The sequence below is a fragment of the Acomys minous genome (genome assembly GCF_964271855.1).
Source record: "Acomys minous genome assembly, chromosome: 1".
NCBI classification, from domain to species: Eukaryota; Metazoa; Chordata; class Mammalia; order Rodentia; family Muridae; genus Acomys; species Acomys minous.
Window position 1 is genome coordinate 152,961,453 of NC_140483.1, and position 24,209 is coordinate 152,985,661.

Here is a 24,209-nt window from a genome sequence, read left to right on the forward strand (position 1 = left end):
AAAGAAAAACACCAATGTGTGTTACATTTGATGTTCATGGAAAAAAAATTAGCTTCATTCAGTAGTTAACACTTGATGTGAAAGCCTGGATCAATAATTCTGAGGTCGAAGACATTGAGAGAATTATTTAACTTTTACATAGTACAGGGTTTTCCCTGCCCTTTTTTTTCCCCCGGTTTTTCCAGACAGAGTTTCTCTGTGTAACAGCTCTGGCTGTCCTGGGCTCTCTTTGTAGACCAGGCTGGCCTTGAACTCACAGAGCTCTGCCTGCCTCTGCCTCCCAAGTGCTGGGATCAAAGGCATGTGCCACCACGCCCGGCTTCCTGCTCTTTTTTATCTCTCATTTCACCAAGACGTAACAACACGTCAGACCCTTTGGAACCAAGACGGCTTAGTCATTACTCTGATCTTTTGAACTACAGCAACCATGACTCTAAAGGTTTTTTTTTTCCTAGTGTCACCACAGATTGAGTTATATTCTTAGTCACAGCTTTTTATTTGAAATGTCTACTATGAATTAAATGGTACATTACATTAACGATCCTGCTGGGTAATTAGTAAATGACCAACCCAAACTGAAATTTTCTTATCAAACATGACTTTATTTGAATGAACTGTGTTTCACTCCAATGAGTTTGTTTCAAAAAAGTGTGTTGGTTTATAGACTATCAGTTTTTCAAACTTAAACAGTGTTCCTTAACCATCTAAAAAGTTCACAAATTTTAGGGCATTAAATTTCCTTCCTTTAAATCTTTTTGGTTTGGTTTGCTTTGTTTTAGTTTTAGGGTTTTTTTGTTTGTTTATTTTTTGTTTAGTTTTGTTTTGAGGATTTTTTTGGTTTGGTTTAGTTTTTGTTTTTTTTTGGTTTTGGGGCTTTTTTGTTTTGTTTTGTTTTTGTTTTTGTTTTTGAGACAGGCTTTCTCTGTGTAGCCTTGGTTGTCCTGGACTTGGTTTGTAAACCAGTCTGGCCTCAAACTCACAGCAATCCACCTGCCTCTGCCTCCCTAGAATTACTGTGTGCACCACCAGGCCCAGCCACTTTGAATTTTTTATATAATAGTAAATCTTAAAAATTTTAAATAATTTTTAAAATTTAAAAATTTTTTAAAATTGAAAAGATTAAAAATACTAAATCGTAATAGTAAACATCTAAAAATAATAGCATAAAATTGAATTAGAAATATGATTGAAGTTCGGCACCCTGTTAGTGATAGTGATCCATGGAAAAGATAAGAATACAGTAGACGTGACGGTGCCTACACATGATAAATATTCAGTATGTATTGTCAGTGAGTTTATGAGCTACCACCTTCCCAGTACACAGTGCTATAGCCAAGACAGGAATGTACTAAACATTTCAGGCAATTAGCTTCATGTAGATTGTTCTTAAAGCTGCAGGCTTCTCTCATCTGTTACCCATCATAGGGAATGTCTTTTTGTTTTTGTTTTCGGGTTATATCAGCTTATGTGCAAGAAGTATGTGAGCCGAGGGTAGTAACAATCACATCCGTGTGTAACATAAACAACAAAAACGCCCAAAGTCACTCTGCTCTTGATCATTTCCCAAGCTTTCCACAGTTTGAGGTATCTGGAAATGGGGACAAGATCCATCCATAAGAAACATTTCAACGCGTTTGCCAGGACAGTCTCCTCGGTCTCTGAGACACAGATGGGATGTGTGGCAGAGGCAGAGTGGATGCCAAGAAACCGTGTATATGACCGGCTCTGCTCTTCACTGCCTCTTTCAGTAAATCACAGACAGACAGCAAAGGCTACTGCGCTCAGTACAGAGGGGAGGTGTGCGACTCGGTCCTGGCGAAAGACGCCCTTGTCTTTTTCAACATCTCCTACGCGGATCCCGAGGAGGCCCAAGAGCTGCTGATCCACACCGCGTGGAGTGAGCTGAAGGCTGTGAGCCAGCTGTGCCGGCCAGCTGCCGAGGCTCTGCTGTGTAACCACCTCTTCCAAGAGTGCAGCCCCGGAGGAGTACCCGCTCCCATGCCCATTTGCAGGTAAAACTTTGAAAGCAAGTGAAGGGGGGAAATCCATTTCCCCCCTTGTATGTATCTTGCAAAAGAAGGCATCGCTGAGGTCAGTAGGTCAGGCAAAACTTGCTGTTCACCCAAAAGAAGTAATTAAAAGGATAAAATTCCTCTCATTTAAACCATGGATGGCAACCTATGAAACAAATACACTGAACTTACAGTCCGTCTCAGTCAAAAAGTGGCTTGTACACCACAAAGGAGCCCTGTGATACAGGTGTGTACATGCATGCACAAACAAAATTCCCTTCTTGATAGGGACATAGGGCACCCGTTATTCTCCTCCCCTTCTGTTTGTGTGTGTGTATGTGTGTGTGTGTGTGTGTGTGTGTGTGTGTGTGTGTCTGTCTGCCTGTCTGTCTGTCTCTGTCTCTCTCTCTGTCTCTATGTCTCTCTCTTCTCTCTCTTCTCTCTCTCTCTCTTCTCTTCTCTCTCTCTCTCTCTCTCTCTCTCTCTCTCTGTGTCTGTATGTGTGTGCATCTCTCTGTTTCTGTCTGTCTCTCTGTGTGTCTGTCTCTGTCTCTCTGTGTGTGTCTGTCGCTGTCTCTCTCTGTGTGTCTGTCTCTGTCTCTCTCTCTCTGTGTATGCACGCATGCGCACGCGTGTGTGCTCATGCATATATGTGTGCATGCTACATAAGCGATCTACCACTGGGCTGCACCCAAGCCCTTACATACTTTATTTTCCCTCTCAAAGTATTTGTCCTCTTATTATCAGCTCTAACAATCTTACTTGGAAATTACCCAGGCTTCTCTTGATGCAGTTTGTCCTAGTAAACTCAAACAAATGTTAACTTCCACATTCCAATTAGTCTAACCAGGCTTTCTGCAGTTCCTCCACTCATTATACAACCTGTCCAAAACCTAAGGGCATCACACTCAGTCATTAATGTGGTGTTGGAAGCATCTTACATCCTCAGGGCAGGTCTCTGGGATGGGCTCCCAGGGAACCCAAAGGGCTTCTGTGAAGGGTTGCAGGAGCTGCTGCTGTGTTCCTGAGAGCAGAGCTCGCAGAAGCGCTCGGTGTATTCCTTTCTCAAGCCCCGCCCACCAACTCCAGGCAATAGTCCATGCCCCTTAGTTCTTAACACTGTTGACTTTGTTTCTGTACCTTTTAAAAAAAGGTTTATTTATTTTATTGTACATATAGGAAAGTTTTTCTTGCATACATGTCTGTGCGCCATCTAAGTACCTATTGGATCCCCTGGAACTACAGTTAGAAATGGTTGTGAGCCACCACGTGGGTGCTGGGAATTGAACCTGAATCTTCTGCAAGGGCAGGAAGTGCGCTTAACCTCTGAGCCATCTCTTCAGCCCCTGTATCTCCACTTTTTAATATGAACTTCGAGAAGAGGATATTATATAATTCATTCTAACTTTCAAAAAACATTAAGCAAGATAGTATTTCATCTCAAAGCATAGTTTCTTATAATATCTTGCATTATTTAAATAAAAAAAAAAACCCAGCCGTATATAAAAATGCTTTTGTAAGCAAAAAAACACTACGACGTGATGGAGTTTTGAAAGTACAAAATTTAAGCCCCACTGCAAATTTGGCTTCAGCTCCTCATGATTCACCAAAACCTTCTTGCCTTACGGCCTTTCAGAGAGTACTGCCTGGCGGTGAAGGAGCTTTTCTGTGCAAAGGAATGGCTGGCGATGGAAGGAAAGAGCCTCCGAGGCCTCCACAGATCCGGGATGCATCTCCTTCGGGTGCCAGACTGCAGCCAGCTTCCCAGCATGCACCGGGACCCCATGGCCTGCACAAGACTGCCATATTTAGGTAACAAAGAATTCCCTCCAGATTTTGGAAGTTAAGGAAAATTTACTGTTTTCAGTCAAATAAGGTGTGTACTTAAAGCTCCTAACATTCATTTTTAGGCTTTCTAGGCTGTTCTAACGTTTTTTCGCTTGGCCATCTCTACACATGTACTAAGGAGAATCCTAAAGCTATCCTAATTGCCTAGGTTATAAAGACTCATTTGTTTTCCAGATAAATCAAAGGGCATGTTCAGCTGATGCTTGGATCTTGCTTCATTTCATAGGGGAATCTTACAAGTGTAACCTTTTCTGTAACGTATGGGAAAAATGGCTAAGAAGCATTTCATGGTTTGTCAGAGGAATGGCGTAAAGGAATAAATAATCCTCTTTCTTAGCCAACGATGCAGATTTTTGTAAGCATGCAGAAAATAAGCCACATGTTTGAAAATGCTGACCTCACAAAACACAACCAAGCCACTGACTGCATGGTGCTTTACGGATTTCATTTGTGAGGCTGTTGTTACACTAATGGCTGGTTTCATTTCAAAGATGCCCTCTTCACATCTGAGTACTCATCTGTCATTCATTAAAATACTGACAGGGAAAGTCGCTTTTCTTAGCGCTAGCTCAGACGATCTAGGAGTTGTCTTAATACTTACTTAAAATCAATTTTTATCCTTTCCCCCTCAGATTATAAAAAAGAAAACATAACAAGTAAGTAATTCCGTTTGTGCCTCTGAAATCTTCTGTGTCTGTAAGTGAATTCGTGCATGTATATTTACACCACACGTCCCCATATGCAGAACAGAACGTCCCCAGTGTCCTCAGCACGCACTCAGGGTCGGAGCTCATCCACCCCCTCAGCTTGTAGCCTTTAAGTGATACACTGGAGGACGTGTGGCGCTTGTGACTGGAACAAATACTATCTCCTACCTCAAGACGGTTGGCCTCTTGTAAACCTCATCTGTCAGTTAAGTTTAAGTGTAGCCTTTGCTTCTGTAGTCACAATTTTAAATTTTGTCATTGTTTTCAGATGGAAACAAATTGTTTTTTCCCTATATTGAGCTGACTTGTGATCTTCATTTGCAACCTCTTTTTTTTTTAGAATAGATATAGTTTTCTCCCTTCGTCTTCTTTTAGTCCTTGGGTTTTTATACATAAATTCTATATTAATTACAGAACCTCTTGTCCTTTGGCCCAACAAGGAAAAATAAAAGGGACAATAGGTCACCTATAATCCTACTTTTTATTTATTTATTTGCTTATTTATTTATTTGGTTTTTTGAGACAAGGTTTCTCTGTGTAATCTTTGCTTTCCTGGACTGGCTTTGGAGGCCAGGCTGGCCTTGAACTCACAGAAATCCCACCTGCCTCTACTTCCCCAAGTGCTGGGATTACAGGTGTGCACCACCGCACCCCGCTCTAATTCTACTTTTTAAAGTATTTTGCTTTAATTCTAAAACTAATCATTCTAATAGAAACAAAAAGAAAAGTTCTTAGTATGTCATTGGCATCTCAATTTCTTACCGTGTTTATTTATTAGCAGTTCATTGAGACAGTGACACACTTCCTCCAACCTACTCCAACAAGGCCAGAGCTCCTAATAGTGCCACACCCGATGGGCAAGGCATTCAAACTCGAGGCTACGGAGGCCATACCTGCTCATACCACCATGGTTGGTTTCTACTGCTGTGGCTTTAGGAGAGCCACTTTTCAGACAGCGTTTGCAATGTTAAGCGAAATGATTTCTACAAGGTCATCAGGAAGGCCAGCAAAAGAGTAAAGCTGCCTGCTACAGTTCCTGATGCATCAACCCCAAGGGCCTACATGAAGAAGGAGAGAAATAGCTCCTGCAAGTTGAAATGCTGAGCAGCACAGAACTAGCTACAGATATTAATTTCCTTGACTTTAGAAAACAGTTTTGTGAGAAGCTGGATGCATTTGAGAAAATTAGCTCCAAAGGTTGTAAAGGGGTCATTTTCTCTCCACATAGGTGGGTTATGTCTGTGCGTTCTGAGTTAGAAGCAAGTGCTTGTCTCTGTTATCTTACAGCAGGTTAGTAATCTAACAAAGAAAGTGCCCTTATTGCACACAGCAAGTTGGGTTCTGTGGAATGTATTAAGCCCTCAAATGGTCCTTGTTTTATAATTTTTAAAAAGATCTTATTACATTAATTTACTTTGAGTGTGTGTGTGCACGCGCGTGTGCATGTGTGTGTGCGTATGCATGTGTGTGTGTGTGTGTAAGGATAACGTGAGAGTTGGCATGTATGTGTGTGTTCATGTGTGTGTGTGTCTGTGTAAGGATGACTTGTTAGAGTCGGCATGTATATATGTGTATGTGTGTGTGCGTGTGCGCGTGCGTGTGTGTGTATATGTGTGTGTGTGTGTGTGTGTGTGTGTGTGTGTGTAAGGATGACTTGTGAGAGTCGGTTCTACCATATAGGTCCTGGGGATCAAACTCAATTTGCATTGTTTAATGCCTTTAGTCACTGAGCAATCTTGCTGGCCATGCATTGTTGCTTCTTAATAAACTCCAAATTTCATTACTAGCTCATTTTGAGAGACAATAGAGCAAGATTTTAAATCCTTCTTCATCTTTACATTATTTTTGACTTGCTCAAACACAGGAACTAGAGTTTCAGTAGTTTCTCGGTTTGTTTTACTTTAACAGCATCTTTTGCTGAAGTGAAATATCTCCTCGAACACGTCATGACTTTGCCGTATTTACATTACTCTGAGCTAAGCGTACTGTTTGTCTCTTCTGTGGGATTGCACGTATCTTCCTGGCACGCTCAGCAGCGAGCCTGCCTTTTGTTTCAAGGTTTCTGAGGGAAAGTGCTGTGTGGCTTTTTCTGGTAATGGAGAGCTGTGCCCCATCAAGTCTCTTGTCCCTTCTGACTTTACTCTCACCATTCATGTCCCTGGAGAGTGAGTTTCTGTTTATCCAGTCCTGACAAACTGACTGGTGTGGTAGGTGCGGACTCTCTTAAGTCCCCCCAGCAGTCCTATGAAAGTAGGTGCTATGAGCATGTTTCACTCTACACTCTAGTCAATGTGAGAAACAAGTCAACCGACTCGCCCAGGTCAACCACCTCACCCACGTGGCCTATCTAGTGTGGGGCTGAGCCAGTATTTAAGCCCCAATCTGTCTGATTCTGCCTCCATCATCAATGTCTAATTTTAAATTGTCACAACTTATGTTTTTATATTATCTTCTTTTTTAATTTCCAAGACTTCACATGAAAAGCTTGTCTGCTTGTCATAACAGACTCATTCTAAAGGAGACGCTGATGACTTTTCACATTCCATTAGGAGTGACTGGTCTTGCGAAGCTCCCGTTGACAAAAATGTTCCTAACTTCAAATCATCCAGACAACTTGACAACCGTTTAATCACCATTTAGATAAATATATGGTTTGCTTCTAAAATTCAGTTTCCATAATGGTCAGATACTATTTTGGCCACAAATGAAGGGAGGGAGGGAGGGAGGGAGGGAGGGAGGGAGGGAGGACGAGCGAGTTTTGTAATGTGTTAATATTTTAATCATTGGAAATGCTGATTGGGCCTGTCTTTTGGGGAATGGGAAAGCTAGAAACTCAGAAACAGAACTGGAAGCGATTTTAATAGTTCTTCCACCTAAATTTTCCTACAGGGGGCGCCCTACTCTGCACTGTCTCTGCAGGCATTCTCTTACCGAACTAGAAGTCACTCCATTAATTGTGAGACCGTTTCGGCCATTTGGTCCGTTGTGGCTGATCATTTTTCCACTTCCTTTGATGCACCCTTTGTAGCGCAAACTTGAAAGTACTTGGAGATGCATATTCTATCTCCTTAAAGTTGTATCTCTTTGCATTAAACATGTCCAATTTCCAACTTTTTCTTTCGTGAGATGAGGTTCATAGCCACTGCTGCCTTCATATCTACCCTGGGAGGATGGAGGGGATGCTCAGAACTGGATGCAGTAGACAGTTCATGATATGACAACGATTAGAACGCAGCCCTTCTGTGGTGATGGCTTGGTCTTCTATGAGTGTAGAGTGAACTCACGCTGCCCACCTAGTCATCTCCCTGTGTGGGCTCGGGGAGGAGACTCAGATAGCAGAGTGCTTGTTGTGCAAGCACGAGGATGTGAGTTCAATCCCCAGCACAGTGGTAGAAAGAAAGGCGTGATGATGTACACGTATGATCCCAGGCTGGCCAGGCAGAGAGGCAGGGGGATTCCTAGGACTTGGTCTTTACTTATTTTGAGCTAGTTATTTTCCCACTGTTGTTCAAAAGCCAGATCCCAGCTCCCCCTTTCCATTCCTCATTCTGGTCACCACGGACCCTGTAGCATCTCAGTGAGGGGCTCAGCATACGTGTAGCTCATTATTTGTCTCCCCAGCATTAATGTTTTCTTCTCCTTAAAGCGTGACTCTTTTTTTTTTTTAATTCTTATTTAGAGAATTAAACAAAGTTCCCAGCCATGTCACCATTTCTATTTAGGTTTGGAAGTACATGTTTTTATTATTACTCCTTTATTCTTATCATCTCAAAGTGCCATTCAGATTCGGTTGGTCTTCAGTGGAGAGTTATTTTGTGTATCTTCTCAAGGGAAGTCTTGAGAGTGAGTATCATCCAGTAGTCTCATCTTGCCTCAATAACTGAGGTAAAATAGCAAACTATGAAGATTTTGTGTGTCACTGCATGTCTCTAAGCAGCCTGTAGATGTAGTTGCATCCTTTGTAGCTTCTAATTTTGAAAGTGGAATAGTTTAATATGTCTGAATATTTTTCTTGTATTTGTTTTGTTGTTGTCGCTGTTGTTTTTGTCTAGACAGAAGCTTTTAGATGTTCTCTTTATCTGTGGTGTGTGTGTGTGTGTGTGTGTGTGTGTGTGTGTATGTGTGTGTGTGTGTAATCCTACCCAATGGTGTGCATCAGATAATCTCTTTATGACTCCTTAGGAGGTCATGCTAGGATCTTAAGATCAGCCGTAATAGGAATGGTATCATGGAGGTCTAGGTTGCAGCTGAGATGTCTTTCTAAGGCACAAAGCTGACCAACTGCTGCACCCTCCTGCGATCTTCTCCAATTGATGCAGGGCAAAGGCCGAATAACTCCCATTGGCATGTAAGACCTTCTTATGGCCCAAAGCTCATGTTGCCCATAACTGGAGATGTCTCCACCTGGAACAATGGAACTGTCAGGTGTGCTTTTGAAGAAGCATCTTGGTTCCAACCCATACAAGTGTCATGTGTGCTTTTGAAGAAGCACCACAGCATCTTGGTTCCAACCCGTACAATTTCCATTGTAAAAATATCTCCCTACCTGCATTCCACTCAACTCTTGTAATGCCCCGCCCCAAGCAGTCATCTTGGTTTTGGCCTTTTAAGAGACAATAACAAAACACCATAGAGGGAGCAGCTTGTTTCTCGGAGCTCTGGAAGTTGGCTGTCCAGGATTAAGACATAGACATATTTGGTGTCAGGTGAGGACCATCCGCATGGCTGCTGTAGCTACAACTTCAGGTGTTGTTATCTTCTCACTGTAACACTGCATGGCAGAAGGGAGGAGCCACTCAGATCTCTTTGATAAGGGCATATATCACATGTGGCTTTCAAGAGCCACAAATGCTCAGACTGTAGTGGCTTTCCACTAGTGTTGCCCTTTCATTATTTATGTCTAATTTACATTTGCATCAGAAGACTCACACAGCATGCTGAGACTTGTGCTGTTAGTGCCCCTATGTGTTCTTGACACGTTTTACGACTCTTACAACAGCCTCTTGCATTTTGTTGCTACCAGTCTGCGTAGTGATTGGTTCCTCCTTGACAAGTCAGCTCACAATGCGCCTGATTCCTACACGTCATTAACAAGAATCAATGTCCTAGTGTAGGATGAGTGACTACCTGGTGACCATAGGGAAAAAGATGAAGATATAAATTTTATTAAGAAAAATTAAGGCTAGAAGGGGAATTTCATGGAAATTTGACTTGTCCATTTGGCTCCAGGTAGGGTGATTGAAATGGCTCTGGTGAAAACCTGCGCAACTTGCTCTTGCAAGCAACAGTCAAAGAATCCTAATAGAACTGTCCAGGGAGGGAGACGTGTTTGAATCCATACAGCAGAACTACTGGTCAAAGGATGGAAATTCTTGCATTTTAGAAAATAAATCTTACAGAATGATCATGAATTTTTAAAGAACATATAATTAAAGTCTATTTTACAATAATTTGGTGTATGTACGCGTATGTACATATATATGTGGGCAGGTGCACCTGTGTACGTATGTGGAGACCAGACATTCCTTTATCACTATTCATCTGTTTTTTGGTTTTGTTTTTTGTTTTTTGGTTTTTGCTTTTGAGACAGGGCCTCACCCATTGGTGAGATGGGCCAGACCGTGAGCTCCGGGACCCAGCTGTCTATGCCATGTCCCCTGCATTGGAGTACAAACGCATGTCACCACACTCCACTTTTCTGTGGAAATCCAAACTCCTATCCTCATTCTTGTGTACCCAAAGCACCATCTGCTGAACCCAATTTTTAATGTTTTTGAGAAAAAAAAATGACCCATATGCTTCCTGACTATATCACATCAACTTCACAAATTATATTATCTCACATATTGTATATAATATGACCAGCCCTGTAAAATCCAGGCATAAAAATAGACATCAATCTATACCTTTTAATGTTTATTCTTACTGTGTTAAGAATGGGAAGTTTAGCTGACTCCTGTCAACCTTCCTTTGGATTGAAAAAGCCAGGGGTGACTGTGGACCAGCATTAGAGCCTAGGGAGTCTAACCCCACCACTGCTGTGCCCTGATGTGGCCAGCTGTCACCAATCCCACGCAGATGTTTACTGCTGTACTGAATATCTTCCTGTCCCATATGTCTTCATAAGTCACAACAGTGACCACACTTGATCTCTACAGCTCAAAAACACTTGCTTAGCCATTGGTAGTTGTAGGCTCACTTTTTTTTAACCACTATATTTTATTACACACTTATTAACTGAGCACATGTCACTTATAACCCGAGGAACCGAAACAATATGAAAAGAGGATTAATGAACACAATACCAAAACCATAAGGATACCAGTTCTGAGGAGCGATTCTCCTGGTGTAGTCAGCAGGATTTCTCCTGCTGGAACCTGAAGTAACCAGAACCCGGTACCTCAGCAGGAGCTGGCTTCTCGGAGCCTTCCCTCCAGCGGTTCTCTCTAGGAGCCTTTCAAAGTGGCCAGAACTATTTGAAGTCTCCCAAAAGCCCCGCCTCCAATTCTGGGCTCATTTACATATCTCCTCCCAGAGTCTGTTTATGGGATATTTTCAGCTGGCAACAGTCAAGCTCCCACACGAGGTGGTCCATCTTCTAGTGGATTAACCTCACCTGTTCTCTAACAAGATCGTTCCAATCCCACACTTGGGATCATAACGAAAACAAGTTTATCTCTCCTTCAGGTAGTCAGGGTGTTCACTGTGTCCACTCCTAGACTAAAAGTCGGACATAAGCACCCCTTATAGCCTCTGCTTTCATGAATGCTGTGTTTCAAGCAGCCCTGGGCACCTGCTGTATCAATGACTTTCTTTTGTTCAGCTAGCAGTGCTGAGCTGTCCCCACTCTAGACTAAGAGGCAGACACAGGCACTATTTACAACCATCACTATCAAAAACCCCCTTTCCAAATGCCATTGGCTCCTACTGAAATACAGATTTTTCTTTTCTGTTTTTGATTTTTTTTTTATCTTAACACTCTGTTTTCTGTTTGTGAAACCTGTATTGTCTTACTCTATTTGGATCAGTCAGCAGTTGCTCCCTCAGGCACTTGTGACAGGCATCTGTCAGATGACTGGTGTGTGCCTTTTCCTTTTCTGCTAACATTTCTGGGTTGCATATTAGCACTATAGATTCCTTAACTGGTTAAAAGAGTGTTCTGTAGATGGGACATATTGTAATACTGAAATTTTACCTTCCCAAAGCCTCAAACAGTATGTTTGTCATTATACAATGGTTTTAAAAGGTAATTTCTTGCTTGTGGTTGTACTCATGTCTATTTCTTATTCTGATTCTGTAACTACTGTATTCCTATCATTTTCTCTAAGTGTGATTGCGTAATTATGTACTATTTTGTCTTTATTGATCTGAGAGTCTCTTGAGATAACACTTCTTTCTTAATTGCTACACTGTGGCTTTCTTGTCTTTTCCAATTAAAATTCTCCTCATCAAACCATGTTCTAAATGTTTAAGAGACCAGCAATTTTACTCTGCCATCTGTGGTATGTGTGGTCTCACTCTGTAACCTCTGCTTGCATAGGTGTACTGATGTACCTCCTGTTTCCCTTTGCTCTCAAGAATTATTGTTGCTTGTCTGAAGTCTCATAACTCTATTCATCCTCTTTGGTATGTCTAATAGGAGAAGACAAAGCCACGAGTTTATCAACGAAGATAATTTTGGCCAAATTTCATTCGTGCCATTAAGACTTTCATTTACTGACTTATAACAATGGTTACTTTAATTTTTTTACCCATAAGAGTTACAGAGCTTTCTTGTTCTTCATAGTCCTGTTGGATTTTATTTACCCTCTCACTGAAGGCATTTTTGTGAGAGAGAAGAGTTTTGTGATTTGTGCCTTTGAGATCAATTGCGGTTTATCTCCTTGGCCTGGCATTAGCCACACCTGTCGCTGTTCCCCAGATACTTAGAGAAATCATCTTCACTCCCTTTAGGCTGCAAAGTTGATTCTTAGATGTCAAGACTCTTTTTGGTCATTTATAAATTATTCTGCTTTCATGTTTTTACCTTTTGTCACTCTACAAAAAAGATTCAAGGCATGTGTAATAAGGTTGTTTAAATTGTCCCCGTGAACTTGAAAGATACAAGTAGAGTGACAGAAGTGTGGCATCTGCTGATCTACAGCACAACACAGATTTTACTTGTTTTTAAATCTCATTGGCCTTTTACATGGGAGTTTGATGAGTTCAGGTTTTAGATGAGTCTGCTTCTGCTCATTATGTTCCAATGGCTTCATTTTTCTTCTTTATTATTTTTATTATTTGTAAGCCTACTACTACTACTACAACTGCTACTACTACTACTGCTACACAGACACACACACATGCACACACATACACATATACACATGTATGCATACACATACACACACGCAAACACGTACACACATATACACATGTGCATGCATACACATACACACATGCATGCACACACATACACACATGCATGCATACATACATGCATACACACATCCATACACACATGCATACATATACACACATGCATATACATACACACATGCATACACATGCATGCATACATACATGCGTACACACATACATACACACACGCATGCATACACATACACACATACACACATGCATACACATACACACACATGCATACACACACACCCACAAGCTCATCTCAGACATTCTCACCTTCAAATTCAGAGTCATTACATGAAAATATTTTTACTGCATAATTTTCCAAGTGCTGTCACTCATATATAGTGTATAAGGAGCCTAAGTCCAAGATTTGGATTTCTTATAGGAATGTATATTTCCTTCCCCTTGCAAATGAACCTTACTGGAGTATTAATATTAGACTTTATAGACAGATAACCAACGAGAACCTGATCCACTACCATATTGTTAATGTTGTGGTATCAAGTGCTTCATACAAAACCTGACTCTTAAAGGTTCCAAAATAAGCACAAAGAACTATTGCTTCCTTGCAGCATTCCCATCAGTGGCGTCCTCCAAGCCGAGCATGGACATTCCCAATTTGCCTTCTTCCACATCTTCCTTTGCTGTCTCGCCTGCGTACTCCATGACCGTCATCATCTCCATCATGTCCAGCTTTGCCGTCTTTGCTCTTCTTACCATCGCTACTCTTTATTGCTGCCGGAGAAGGAAAGAGTGGAAAAGTAAGAAAAGGTGAGGATCGCGTTGAAGCCAATCACCTGAAGTCACGCCTTACTATAACCCACATACTCAGTTTGGGAACTGGGCATGGAAAACGTCTGTCACACCAGCATAGTCTTACTAGCATCCATACTCTGGCTTTAAAATTCAACACCCCCTACTTTGAACTTTAGAATGGTCATGGGTACCAAAGTCAGTTTTTATAATAGGGAGAACATAAGCAATCACAAGGATGGGAATGACTACTTCTGCATCCCGTCTTCTCCCAGCTCTGCTGCTGATGTGGGTGGTGACTAGATGTGCCTATTGACTGGAGACCAAGCAACAGACTTTATCATTCTCACGCCCAAGAGTCTCCAGCCATCTTACTATTTATTATATGCTCTGTGTATTTCTAAATATCTCTAAGGATCCAGGTCTAAGGGCAAGGGCCCCTGTTGATCTTGCCTCTCTCACCTGCAGAGAGTCAGCAGCGGTGACCCTCACCACATTGCCTTCTGAGCTCCTGCTGGACAGACTCCATCCCAACCCCATGTACCAGAGGATGCCTCTCCTCCTGAACCCCAAGTTGCTCAGCCTGGAGTATCCCAGGAATAACATTGAGTATGTCAGAGACATCGGAGAGGGAGCGTTTGGAAGGGTCTTCCAAGCGAGGTAAAGTTAACTATGGGGAAAAACATTCTCTGCTGAAGTTCACTATGTTTGAAAAGTAACCAGGTTGTTAGAAGGATCTACTGGGAATAAAAGTTATTATCGAGTCATTTTATTCTTGACATCATTTATTTGTATTGAAAGCTATTTTTGAGGTTCTTATTTTTTGTTTTATGTGTTGGGGTTTTGCCTGTATGTTTGTCTGTGCACCATGTGGGTGCACAGAAGCCAGAGGACGGCATTGCATCCGCTGAAACTGGAGTTACAGACGAGAGTACACTATTATGTGCATCCTCTGGAAAAGCAGCCCATGCTCTATGCTATCCCTTTACCTCTACATGCTTTATTGTGAACCTTGATGCCCCCTTTACTAGAAAGTAGCATGCCTAGAAAGAATGCAGTTTGCTGGGTTTAAATTCTTAATTTTGAAGAAATCCATTAAAAGTACCTTACAAGAAATGACTAGCAGTTTAACCATATTTGATTTCTAGAAATCATGTTTCCATACACTTTAGCCATAATTTCTTACATTTATTTGGTAACAATCCCTATTTACTTCATTTTCGTTTTTCTATCGCTAACCTCTGCTTTATTTAAAGTTTCCTTTGAATTAGTGTTTAAGAACTCAGAGTTTGACTTCTATAGACATTAAATAGAAATTCATAGAATACTAAAACCAAGGGAAATTGTAAAAATTCAAAAATCAATGAGTTCAGGAAAGGGGTGTATTTACAGTCAATCATAGCTCTTTTTTTTTAAACTTTGTTTGAAATGGAGTAACATACCCACTCTGTGTGGACCTAGATCCACAGACATGTGCTGTGCAGCCGGACGTGGGCTTGGATTAATCACCAGTTGTCAGTCCTGTCCTTGAGCACTCAGCATCCTACTCCACTTAAAGTAGCCTTGTTTTTGAGGCTACATCTAAAATGAAAAGTCTTACATGCTTATTGTGAGCTTGGCAAGAGGGGACTTTACGCTGTGGGGGCGACACAAAGGCAGTCAGCCGCAGTCTTCACTCTTGAGGGATCTAGGTTCAGGTTAACCAGTAGGGGATTACAGTGGATATATTAGCTTTCTCTCCCTCCCCCCCCTCTCTCTCTGTGTGTTTGTGTGTGTGTGTGTGTATGTGTGTGTGTGTGTGTGTGGTGTGTGTGTTTGTGTGTGTGTGTCTAGTTGGTAAGCAATACATTGTCAAATATAATCTATGTTAAGAATAACTAGTTAATTTCTTATCCAGCATCAAGAAACTTCAGCATGACTTACAGTTGACACCTTCCTTCGCTTTGTGGCTCCCGAAAAGGCTTCATAAGTGTGGGGGGAGGATGGTATATAAATGTAAGTAAATATAAGCACAGGGGCATAAACACCCCTGTCTTTGGTTTACCTCTCAGGGCTCCAGGCTTACTTCCTTATGAACCTTTCACTATGGTGGCTGTGAAGATGCTTAAGGAGGAGGCCTCGGCAGACATGCAAGCTGACTTCCAGAGGGAGGCAGCCCTCATGGCGGAATTTGACAACCCCAACATTGTGAAGCTCTTAGGTATGAAAATATAACTGAAGAAATTGTTCCTCAGAAAAGATGTTTTCTAAGTTTTTCTTCTTTTGCATTTCACTTATTTGTCCTTGTGCCTTACTCTCTGATCAGTGAATTATGTCTCTTCCTTTCCTAGTTTAGCCTTCCCATCTACCTCCCCACATTCCTTCTACCCCAGATTTCAGAACACTTTGTGTTTCACAGAAACCCACCTTTAACTCCACCACTTCTGATTTTCTCTGTCATTGCTGCCTCTTTTCTGGTTCAAAATTTTTCCAGGTGTCTTTACATGAGGAAAATTTCTTTGACACTCATTCACAATCACGGAATTTATTAAGGCCTAAAAGTATATACGTCTCATTTGTCCATTTTTTCTTAACTAGAATATCCTAATTTAAGTTATTACTCATTTTTGCTCATTGTTGTGTTGCCATTTCATCACAGATTCATAAATTTAACAAGTATTAATTGAACAGTTTATATAATTACATAGAAATAAATAAAACTTCCAAAATTATCTGGCCTTACAGAGCCTACATTCTTTTTGAGAGATGGATATAGAAGTAAACATGGCTTATAAGGAAAATCTGTTGTAAATAAGAGCAATAAAAAAAATGGAAGAAAATTCCACCAAATCTCTCAAGTAAACGAAAGTATATTGCAAAATATTCATAACATTAAAAATTCCATATTTGCAAATGTATTGATTTGCTAATGTTTACTTGTAACCCAATGACAACATGCTTAGTGCTTCTATAACTAAACACAAGAATTTATGAAAAAAATGTTTCTTATACATGGCTGCCTACTAAATGAGTTCTAACTTTAGTCCTGATTCATCATGATTATTGGTGCTAGGTCAGAAAGTGGGGAAATGTAAACTTCCTGGCGAAATAAAAACATTCTGACGATAAAAAAAAAAAAAAAAAAAAAAGAAGTAAACATGGCTTATATTCCTCCTGATTTTTTTTAACTCAAAGCAAAGGAAAGCTTTTTGGAATGTGAGCTAATATTTTTTAAGACTGCAGTGAGCACGTGTCATTTGTGTAAAGACCTAGCAGAGGTAAGAGGCTGGCAGCAGAGGTAAGAGGCTGGCAGCTGGCTGAGTGGAGAATGGGATGCACCTACAGAGGCCCCTGGGCAAGCTTATCTGGTTCTTAAAGAACACAAGCTGGAGTCGGGAAGAGGGTACTCTGTGTGTAAAGTGTCCACTGCACCAGCAGGACACCTGAGTTTGGATCCCCAGCACCCACAGAAGGGCTAGGCATGGTGATACACGGCTGTAAACCCCAATACTGGTTGAGTTGAGACAGGAGGATCCCTGGACTTGAAGCCAGGCAGCCTGGTGGACCTGGTGGGATTCAGGGTCAGTGAGAGACTCCATCTCAAGAAAATAAGGTGGGGAGCAAGTAAGAAAGAGACTTGAGCAGGGCGCTGTGGTGCGCGCCTTTAATCCCAGCACTGGGAAGGCAGAGGCAGGTGGATCACTGTGAGTTCAAGGCCAGCCTGGTCTACAAAGTGAGTCCAGGACAGCCAGGGATACACAGAGAAACCCTGTCTCAAAAAACCAAAAGAAAAACAAGAGACTTGACATTGGTGTTTATACTCCACATCCACACTCATACATGTACACATGCATTTGAATATGCATATAGCTTTACATGCAAACATAAACATGTGTATAGACATACACACACATGCAGAGGGGAGAGAGAGAGAGAGAGAGAGAGAGAGAGAGAGAGAGAGAGAGAGAGAGAGAGGGAGAGAAGAGGTGATGGGTGCCACAGGGAGGTTGAAAGATCCTACTAGACCTTCACACAAAGAACTAATGCATAGAGAGACTGTGAGAAATAGTCTTCCTCAGGGAAGAGCTCAGCAGCTCTTATCCAACACCAAATGGTCAGCCCTGAAAATATACATATAAGTAACATTAAACATAAACACACTGACTGGCAAAGTTGTATTTAGGAACATGTATTATATACGTGCACATATATGTATGGAACAACAATGAAAAATGAGGCCGTGATTTTGAAAGAAAGTAAGATGAGGGAGAAATGATAAAATTATAGTATAATCTCAAATGTTAAAAAAAACGATAAAAGTCTAAATTTCGAACGATTTTACTATGGCTACCTAATAACTTCCTCTAAGAATCTTGGATTTGTTTTTTTGGTTTTGTTCTGTTTTTGTTTTTCCTATATCTGGTAGATCTTCCTTGTTCTCACTCTTCAGAGATCTAAACACAACGCTTGCATCATCCATTCCTGAACCCACTTACATTTGTTACAGTAAGTCAGAGTGATTTAAAGAAACAGGGAACATAATCCCTCCACTCCAAGAGATAAAATGTTGGGGGAACACCTTTAATACAATGAATGTGTATGAAAAGTAAGGTATGTGAAAAGATAACAGATGTCCTACAAAGAGAAGAAATACAACGAATCTTACCAGGTAACAGGGCATGTTTAAGCAAAGAAGGGGGTTCACAGTATGACAAACGATGCCCGTAATACTTGGGACCTCATCTTTTCTGGTCTGGTCCCTTGATTTCGGAGTGCTCCTTCTTTGTGGAAAGTTCCAGTCTAACCAAGACCTTTTGGTTGCAGGTGTGTGTGCGGTAGGGAAGCCGATGTGCCTGCTCTTTGAATACATGGCCTATGGCGACCTCAATGAGTTCCTCCGAAGCATGGCCCCTCACACCGTGTGCAGCCTCAGCCACAGTGATCTGTCCACGAGGGCTCGGGTGTCCAGCCCTGGTCCCCCACCCCTATCCTGCGCAGAACAGCTCTGCATTGCCAGGCAGGTAGCAGCTGGCATGGCCTACCTGTCGGAGCGCAAGTTTGTCCACCGGGACTTAGCTACCAGGAACTGCCTGGTGGGGGAGAACATGGTGGTGAAGATTGCAGACTTTGGTCTCTCTAGGAACATCTACTCGGCCGACTACTACAAAGCTAATGAAAATGATGCCATCCCTATCCGCTGGATGCCGCCTGAGTCCATTTTCTACAACCGCTACACCACGGAATCGGATGTGTGGGCCTACGGTGTGGTCCTCTGGGAGATCTTCTCCTATGGACTGCAGCCCTACTATGGAATGGCCCATGAGGAGGTGATTTATTATGTGAGAGATGGCAACATCCTCTCCTGCCCTGAGAACTGCCCCTTGGAACTGTACAACCTCATGCGCCTGTGTTGGAGCAAGCTGCCCGCGGACAGACCCAGCTTCTGCAGTATCCACCGGATCCTGCAGCGCATGTGCGAAAGAGCAGAGGGAACGGTGGGTGTCTGAGGTTGACCATGCTCCAACAACCACACCTGCTAGGCTCTTTTCAGACTGTGAGTGGGAGGAGTCCCACAGCAGAGGCCGGGTAAGACCGTATAGGAAAGGGTTTAACGTAGACATCCCGAGCCAGTTGCTTGTTTGCCGGGAGAAACACACCGTGAAGAACCCATGGGATTAAAGGGTCACATTGAAATATGTAGTCGGAGACCCAGGCTAGGAAAGAGGACAGCTCTTCTCCCTCATATTGCATGAGAGCATCCTGGGTTCTGTTCCTGCATCCTGAGGCTGGTGTGCTCAGGTGGAACCCAAAGAAGGATGGGCGGCTTCATTTTTAACAGAAGACATCCTGTCCATTGCAAAGACAGTGTGCCTTTGTGTATGTTTTGGCAAAGGAGAGAAAACCAAAGGTACACGATAGGTTCTTTCTGTTTTTCTTCTCTCTTGCACTGAATGTGTAATCACTTGTTTGCATTCTGGAGTCGGGTGTCTATTTTAACGCAAGTGCTGACCACACTTCCTGGCATCCGTTTTCTGTCTGTTTTCCACAGAAGCTCTTCCTTGGTGTGCCCACATCATGGGTGTCATTTGCCTCATTTCTCCTGTTGTTTTTTTTTTTTTCTGGAAAAATATTTCATAACTTGTTAGTCTACCTTTTTTTGAGAGCTATATTGGCACATTTTCCTTAAAATAACATAAGTGACAGATACATTTCTCACCTCTGTCAGGTATGACTTTTTCATTCTGTAAGTGCTCTTGAATATGCCACACAGTAACTCTGTCACCACGGGCCAGCAACTACTGTAAAGCATGAGGTGTAACATTGGATAGTGCAAGATGCTTTGTGGTCCCCAGCTATTTCACACAGCGTGGTTTTATGTCTTCTGATCTCTTTTAAAAGGCAGTTTTGGTTGAATGGTCATACGAGCAGCCATGTGTTGCTTCATAGCTTCTGCACAGTGGGTCAAACCATCTTGTTACTTAATATCATTTTTTTAAAACTTTCTGGACTCAGGTCCCCAGTGCTTAAGATTTCTCAGTGGAAACCTCCTCACATATGTAGGGACTCTGTGGAGGTGATTTGTCATCTGTATGTAGTCTCTAAGCCTGCACTGTATGCCTTGTTATTACTCCTCCCAAGTGTTTTCAATGAATAAGAAGAAAACTTAGTTTTGTATTATCAATTTAAACCAGTCCAAACATCCAGTAGATGATATGTTTACCTCAGCATGAGTTGTAATTGTGCTTTTGAGTTAAAAATCACTACGTTACTTCTTTATTGATTTTACAATCACTAGGTATTAAACCATTAGCTGGCTGTTGTATGCTGTAGTGTAGGAACATGGGGCCAGCATCACCTTCTTTTCCGAACAAAGTTTTTTTCACATTGTGGACTCACTATACCAATTTAAAGGGGGAGGCATGTTACCAAATGCAGCACAGTGTCAGCAAGTCAGCAGCACGTCTATGTAACTGTTCAGATGCCAAAGGCAGCAAAAATACCAGATCATTCTGCCCACATTCTCTGGTAGGTATTGGGACAGAGCAGAAAAAAAAAGACCCTTTCCATCACTTCGTGGTTTATCGTGAATCTGTTATGTGCCGTGATTATTCTAAAAAACAAATGCAGTATCTGAATAGTATCAACTTCATGGCTATCCCGTTATTTGATCAATTTTAAATTTTGAACATGTGCGGTTCCTCCATTTTTGTCATCATAAACAATATTCTGATCACCTACATTTGGACACAGCCAATGTGTCCCCTCCCTCTCATTATTCTAAGGCAGGACATGTATGGACTGGGTGGCATGCTCATTATTAAAACTTGTGTTGTGGGAGCAGGAGAGATTGCTCATACTGCTCTTGTAAGAATTGGAGTTTGGCTCCCAGCATCCACCTTCCTACCACCTGTAATTTCTGGTCCCAGGGGCCCCAATGCCTCTGGCCTCCAAGGACACCTGCTCTTGGAGGTGCTCGCGCGCACACACACACACTTTTAAAATAATAATAAGAAGAAAACCTTTGTTATATATTGTCAGTCTCTAGAAATGTTTTTATAACTGCATTGTCTGAGATAACTCATAACACTAAGCACTTGTGTGTGTGTGTGTGTGCACACATGGTGTCATGGTACACATAGAGAGGTCATAGGACAGCCTCCAGCATCGTCTTCATCTTCTCCCTTGTTGTGAGCTGCTGTGTGTGCTGGGCTAGCTGACCCTCGAGCTCCTGGCGATTCTTCTGTCTCCACCTCCATCTTGCTCGACAGGCTTGGTGATTACAGCAGAAGCTACTTCATCTGACTTGATGTGGGTTCTGGAAGCCTGAACTTGGGTCACAGCCTTGTATGGCAAGTAGTTAACCCACCCAGTACAGTGCCATTTTAATTTAATTTTTTTAAATCACTGGTAAAGTTGACCTAAGCATGGCAGCACAAGCCTTCAATCCCAACACTTGGGAGCCTGAACCAAAAAGGTCACAAATTCCAGGCCAGCTTTGACTACACATTTAGCAAAACCCAGTCTCAAAAAGCAAAAGTAAGAGTTGAAATTTTCATTTTCCTAAAGCATTTATAGTTTTATTTTAGCAATTGCCTACAGCCTAATTTTCTATTGTACTCATTTTAGAGATGAAATATAAGGTTTGTTTTATAAAAATGCACAATATGCTTCTGCTATACTTTATATGAAAGAGAAAATAGATGTATATTTTGTCTTAAGTGTTGTTTCTTCCTTGAAAGAGTAATCATTTCTTATGAAAAGGAAAAAAATCAAGCAACACACATTAATAACATACTACATAATAATAAACCATTGTAAGAATGAAGAAACACTAGCTTTTGCTTATTAATTTTAATACCATTAAAATATACTTACACTGCTTATCAATAAGTAGATAGGGAGGTAGACAGATGATAGATTACAGATATATAGAAGATGATAAATGATGATAGATAAGTGATTATAGATGATAGTAGAAAGATAGAGATAGATTATATGTAGGTAGATGTATAAACAATAGGTGATAGCTATGTAGATAGATTAACAGATGATAGATAGAGAGATAGATAGATAGACAGATAGATAATAGATAATTTAAAGCTAAACAGACACACTGAGACTTTTATACAGGTTTGAGCTGTGTTCTTATTACCTAATGACCTTACCATAGTCTGTATCAAAAATATTTGTGTATACCATCACTTGCAATGACTGCATAGCATTATATTAATTTATCATAGTTTTGTAATGTAATAGTCCATTGTTGGAATTAGGCTTTTCATAATAAAGTAATCTTTTGTAATCTTTATTGCTGGATATTCTGAGCACTTTTCTTAAGAAATTTCTTTAGATATCACTCCTAGAAGTGGAATTTCTAGAATAAAGAGTATTTGTACTTTTAATGATTTTGAACATATCGAAAATTATATTTCTTGATTATTTTGTCAATGCATATATCTTCCAGGCAAAGGACAGAGCCCATTTCTTTCAGCCTCACCAATACTAAGTATATTGGCCTTGTAATCATTGCCAATAGAGTAATTTAGAAATTTTTATTTTGCAACTTGCACTTGTAGTTATTTAAATATCAATTATATTAAACTTTCTCAAAGTTTGGAGGACATTTGAATTATGATTTGTGTGATACTAACATTTTTCTGTTGATTGTATCACTTTCTCGTTGTTTCATGAAAGCACCTTAAGCATTAAATTTTGTCATACATATTTGAATCACTGCCATCATGATAAAATATATACAGTAGATCTCTGTGTGTCTTTGTTAACAGTTTTTATTCATTAGAAAATGATGCTGAATTTCGATGTATTCAAATGATTATTTTTCCTACATTATATGTTAATAATGTACAACCATATAAATTGACTTCCTAATGTTGAAACAACCTTGTATTCTGAGAATAAACTCTCTTTGGATGTCAATCTTGTATTTAACTTCTGACATATTAAAATTTTGCACCAATATTTCTTTTTTTTATTTAAATGATTTATTCAGATTGCATTCCAATTGTTATCCCCTCGCTTGTATCTTCCCGTTCCCCTCTCCTTCCCTCTTTTACCCTACTCTCCTCCCCTAGGCCTGCGACAGAAGGGGAGAACCAACATTTCTATGTTGAAAATTCATCGTTTTGTTCTCTGTTGCAGTTTTATCTGCATAGTGATAGTTTCATAAACGTAAGAAATTTTTCTGTGTGGTATTGGCTTATGCTATGGTTCGGCTCTAGGCTACAAAAGGATGATTTTTTAGAAGCTTTGTGCCCGGGTGGGTGACATTGCTGAGAAGTATTGGAACTGCTCCAAGGTCAGGTGGATGTCTAGTTGTATGGGACCAAGGCATTGCATGAATCACCCTCATAAGGGATTAATGCTCATGCCCCACAGTGAGTTAGTCCTCGTAAGAGTGGGTTCTTATAAAGTGAGGTCACTTCTGCATGTGTCCTACCATGGGCTCCAGTCTTCTTTCTTTTTCCTGGCCATGTTGTAATGGTCTGCAAACCAGTACCTCGCTATTTGTACCTTCCAGCCACTAGAATCGTGAGCCAAGTAAAGGATTCTGCCTCTGGCATTTGGTTATTGCAAAAGGAAATAGAATAATACACAAATGCAACAGGCCCTCAGACCTTATCAGTCCCCCAGACGTTTGCCATAATTGCAGACAACTGACACCATGATAGAAGTTGTACTCAGACCATGAACCTCAACAAGTAGACAGCACCACCTGCCAAGACAAAAACAAAGACTAAGCCATTAAAGTTCATTGTTCAGAGAACTGGCCTTGCTTTTTGGCTTCTGTAGTTCTGCTTCTGGCTAACTGTTCTTATTAACTGAAGTGTGCCCATCCAGAATATGGGGTTTTTGGTGGTTAAAAGCTCACCCTGAGAAAGGCTTGAGGCTACAAACAGTAGGATCCTGAACACCCAGTGTAGTCACTAGATGGCTAATAATGACTTTCTATATTCTTAAACCTGTGTCTGGGTAGCCTTATCTG

At 41.1% G+C, this 24,209-nt stretch overlaps 1 protein-coding gene across 2 annotated transcripts in view; it reads left to right on the top strand.

The window, feature by feature from the left end:
• Positions 1-22,514, top strand: part of MUSK (muscle associated receptor tyrosine kinase) — a 143,063-nt gene extending 120,549 nt beyond the window's left edge. The window contains exons 11-17 of one of the 2 annotated variants that reach the window (XM_084780050.1): positions 1,749-2,012; positions 3,649-3,824; positions 4,493-4,516; positions 13,546-13,744; positions 14,195-14,386; positions 15,778-15,926; positions 18,530-22,514. In XM_084780050.1, the coding sequence (XP_084636176.1) occupies positions 1,749-2,012; positions 3,649-3,824; positions 4,493-4,516; positions 13,546-13,744; positions 14,195-14,386; positions 15,778-15,926; positions 18,530-19,212 (1,687 nt within the window). In that variant the 3' untranslated portion in view covers positions 19,213-22,514. Of the gene's footprint in view, positions 1-1,748; positions 2,013-3,648; positions 3,825-4,492; positions 4,517-13,545; positions 13,745-14,194; positions 14,387-15,777; positions 15,927-18,529 lie in introns of those variants that run through there. The other variant, XM_084780049.1, reaches the window with a different exon arrangement.
• Positions 22,515-24,209: the final 1,695 nt, after the last annotated feature.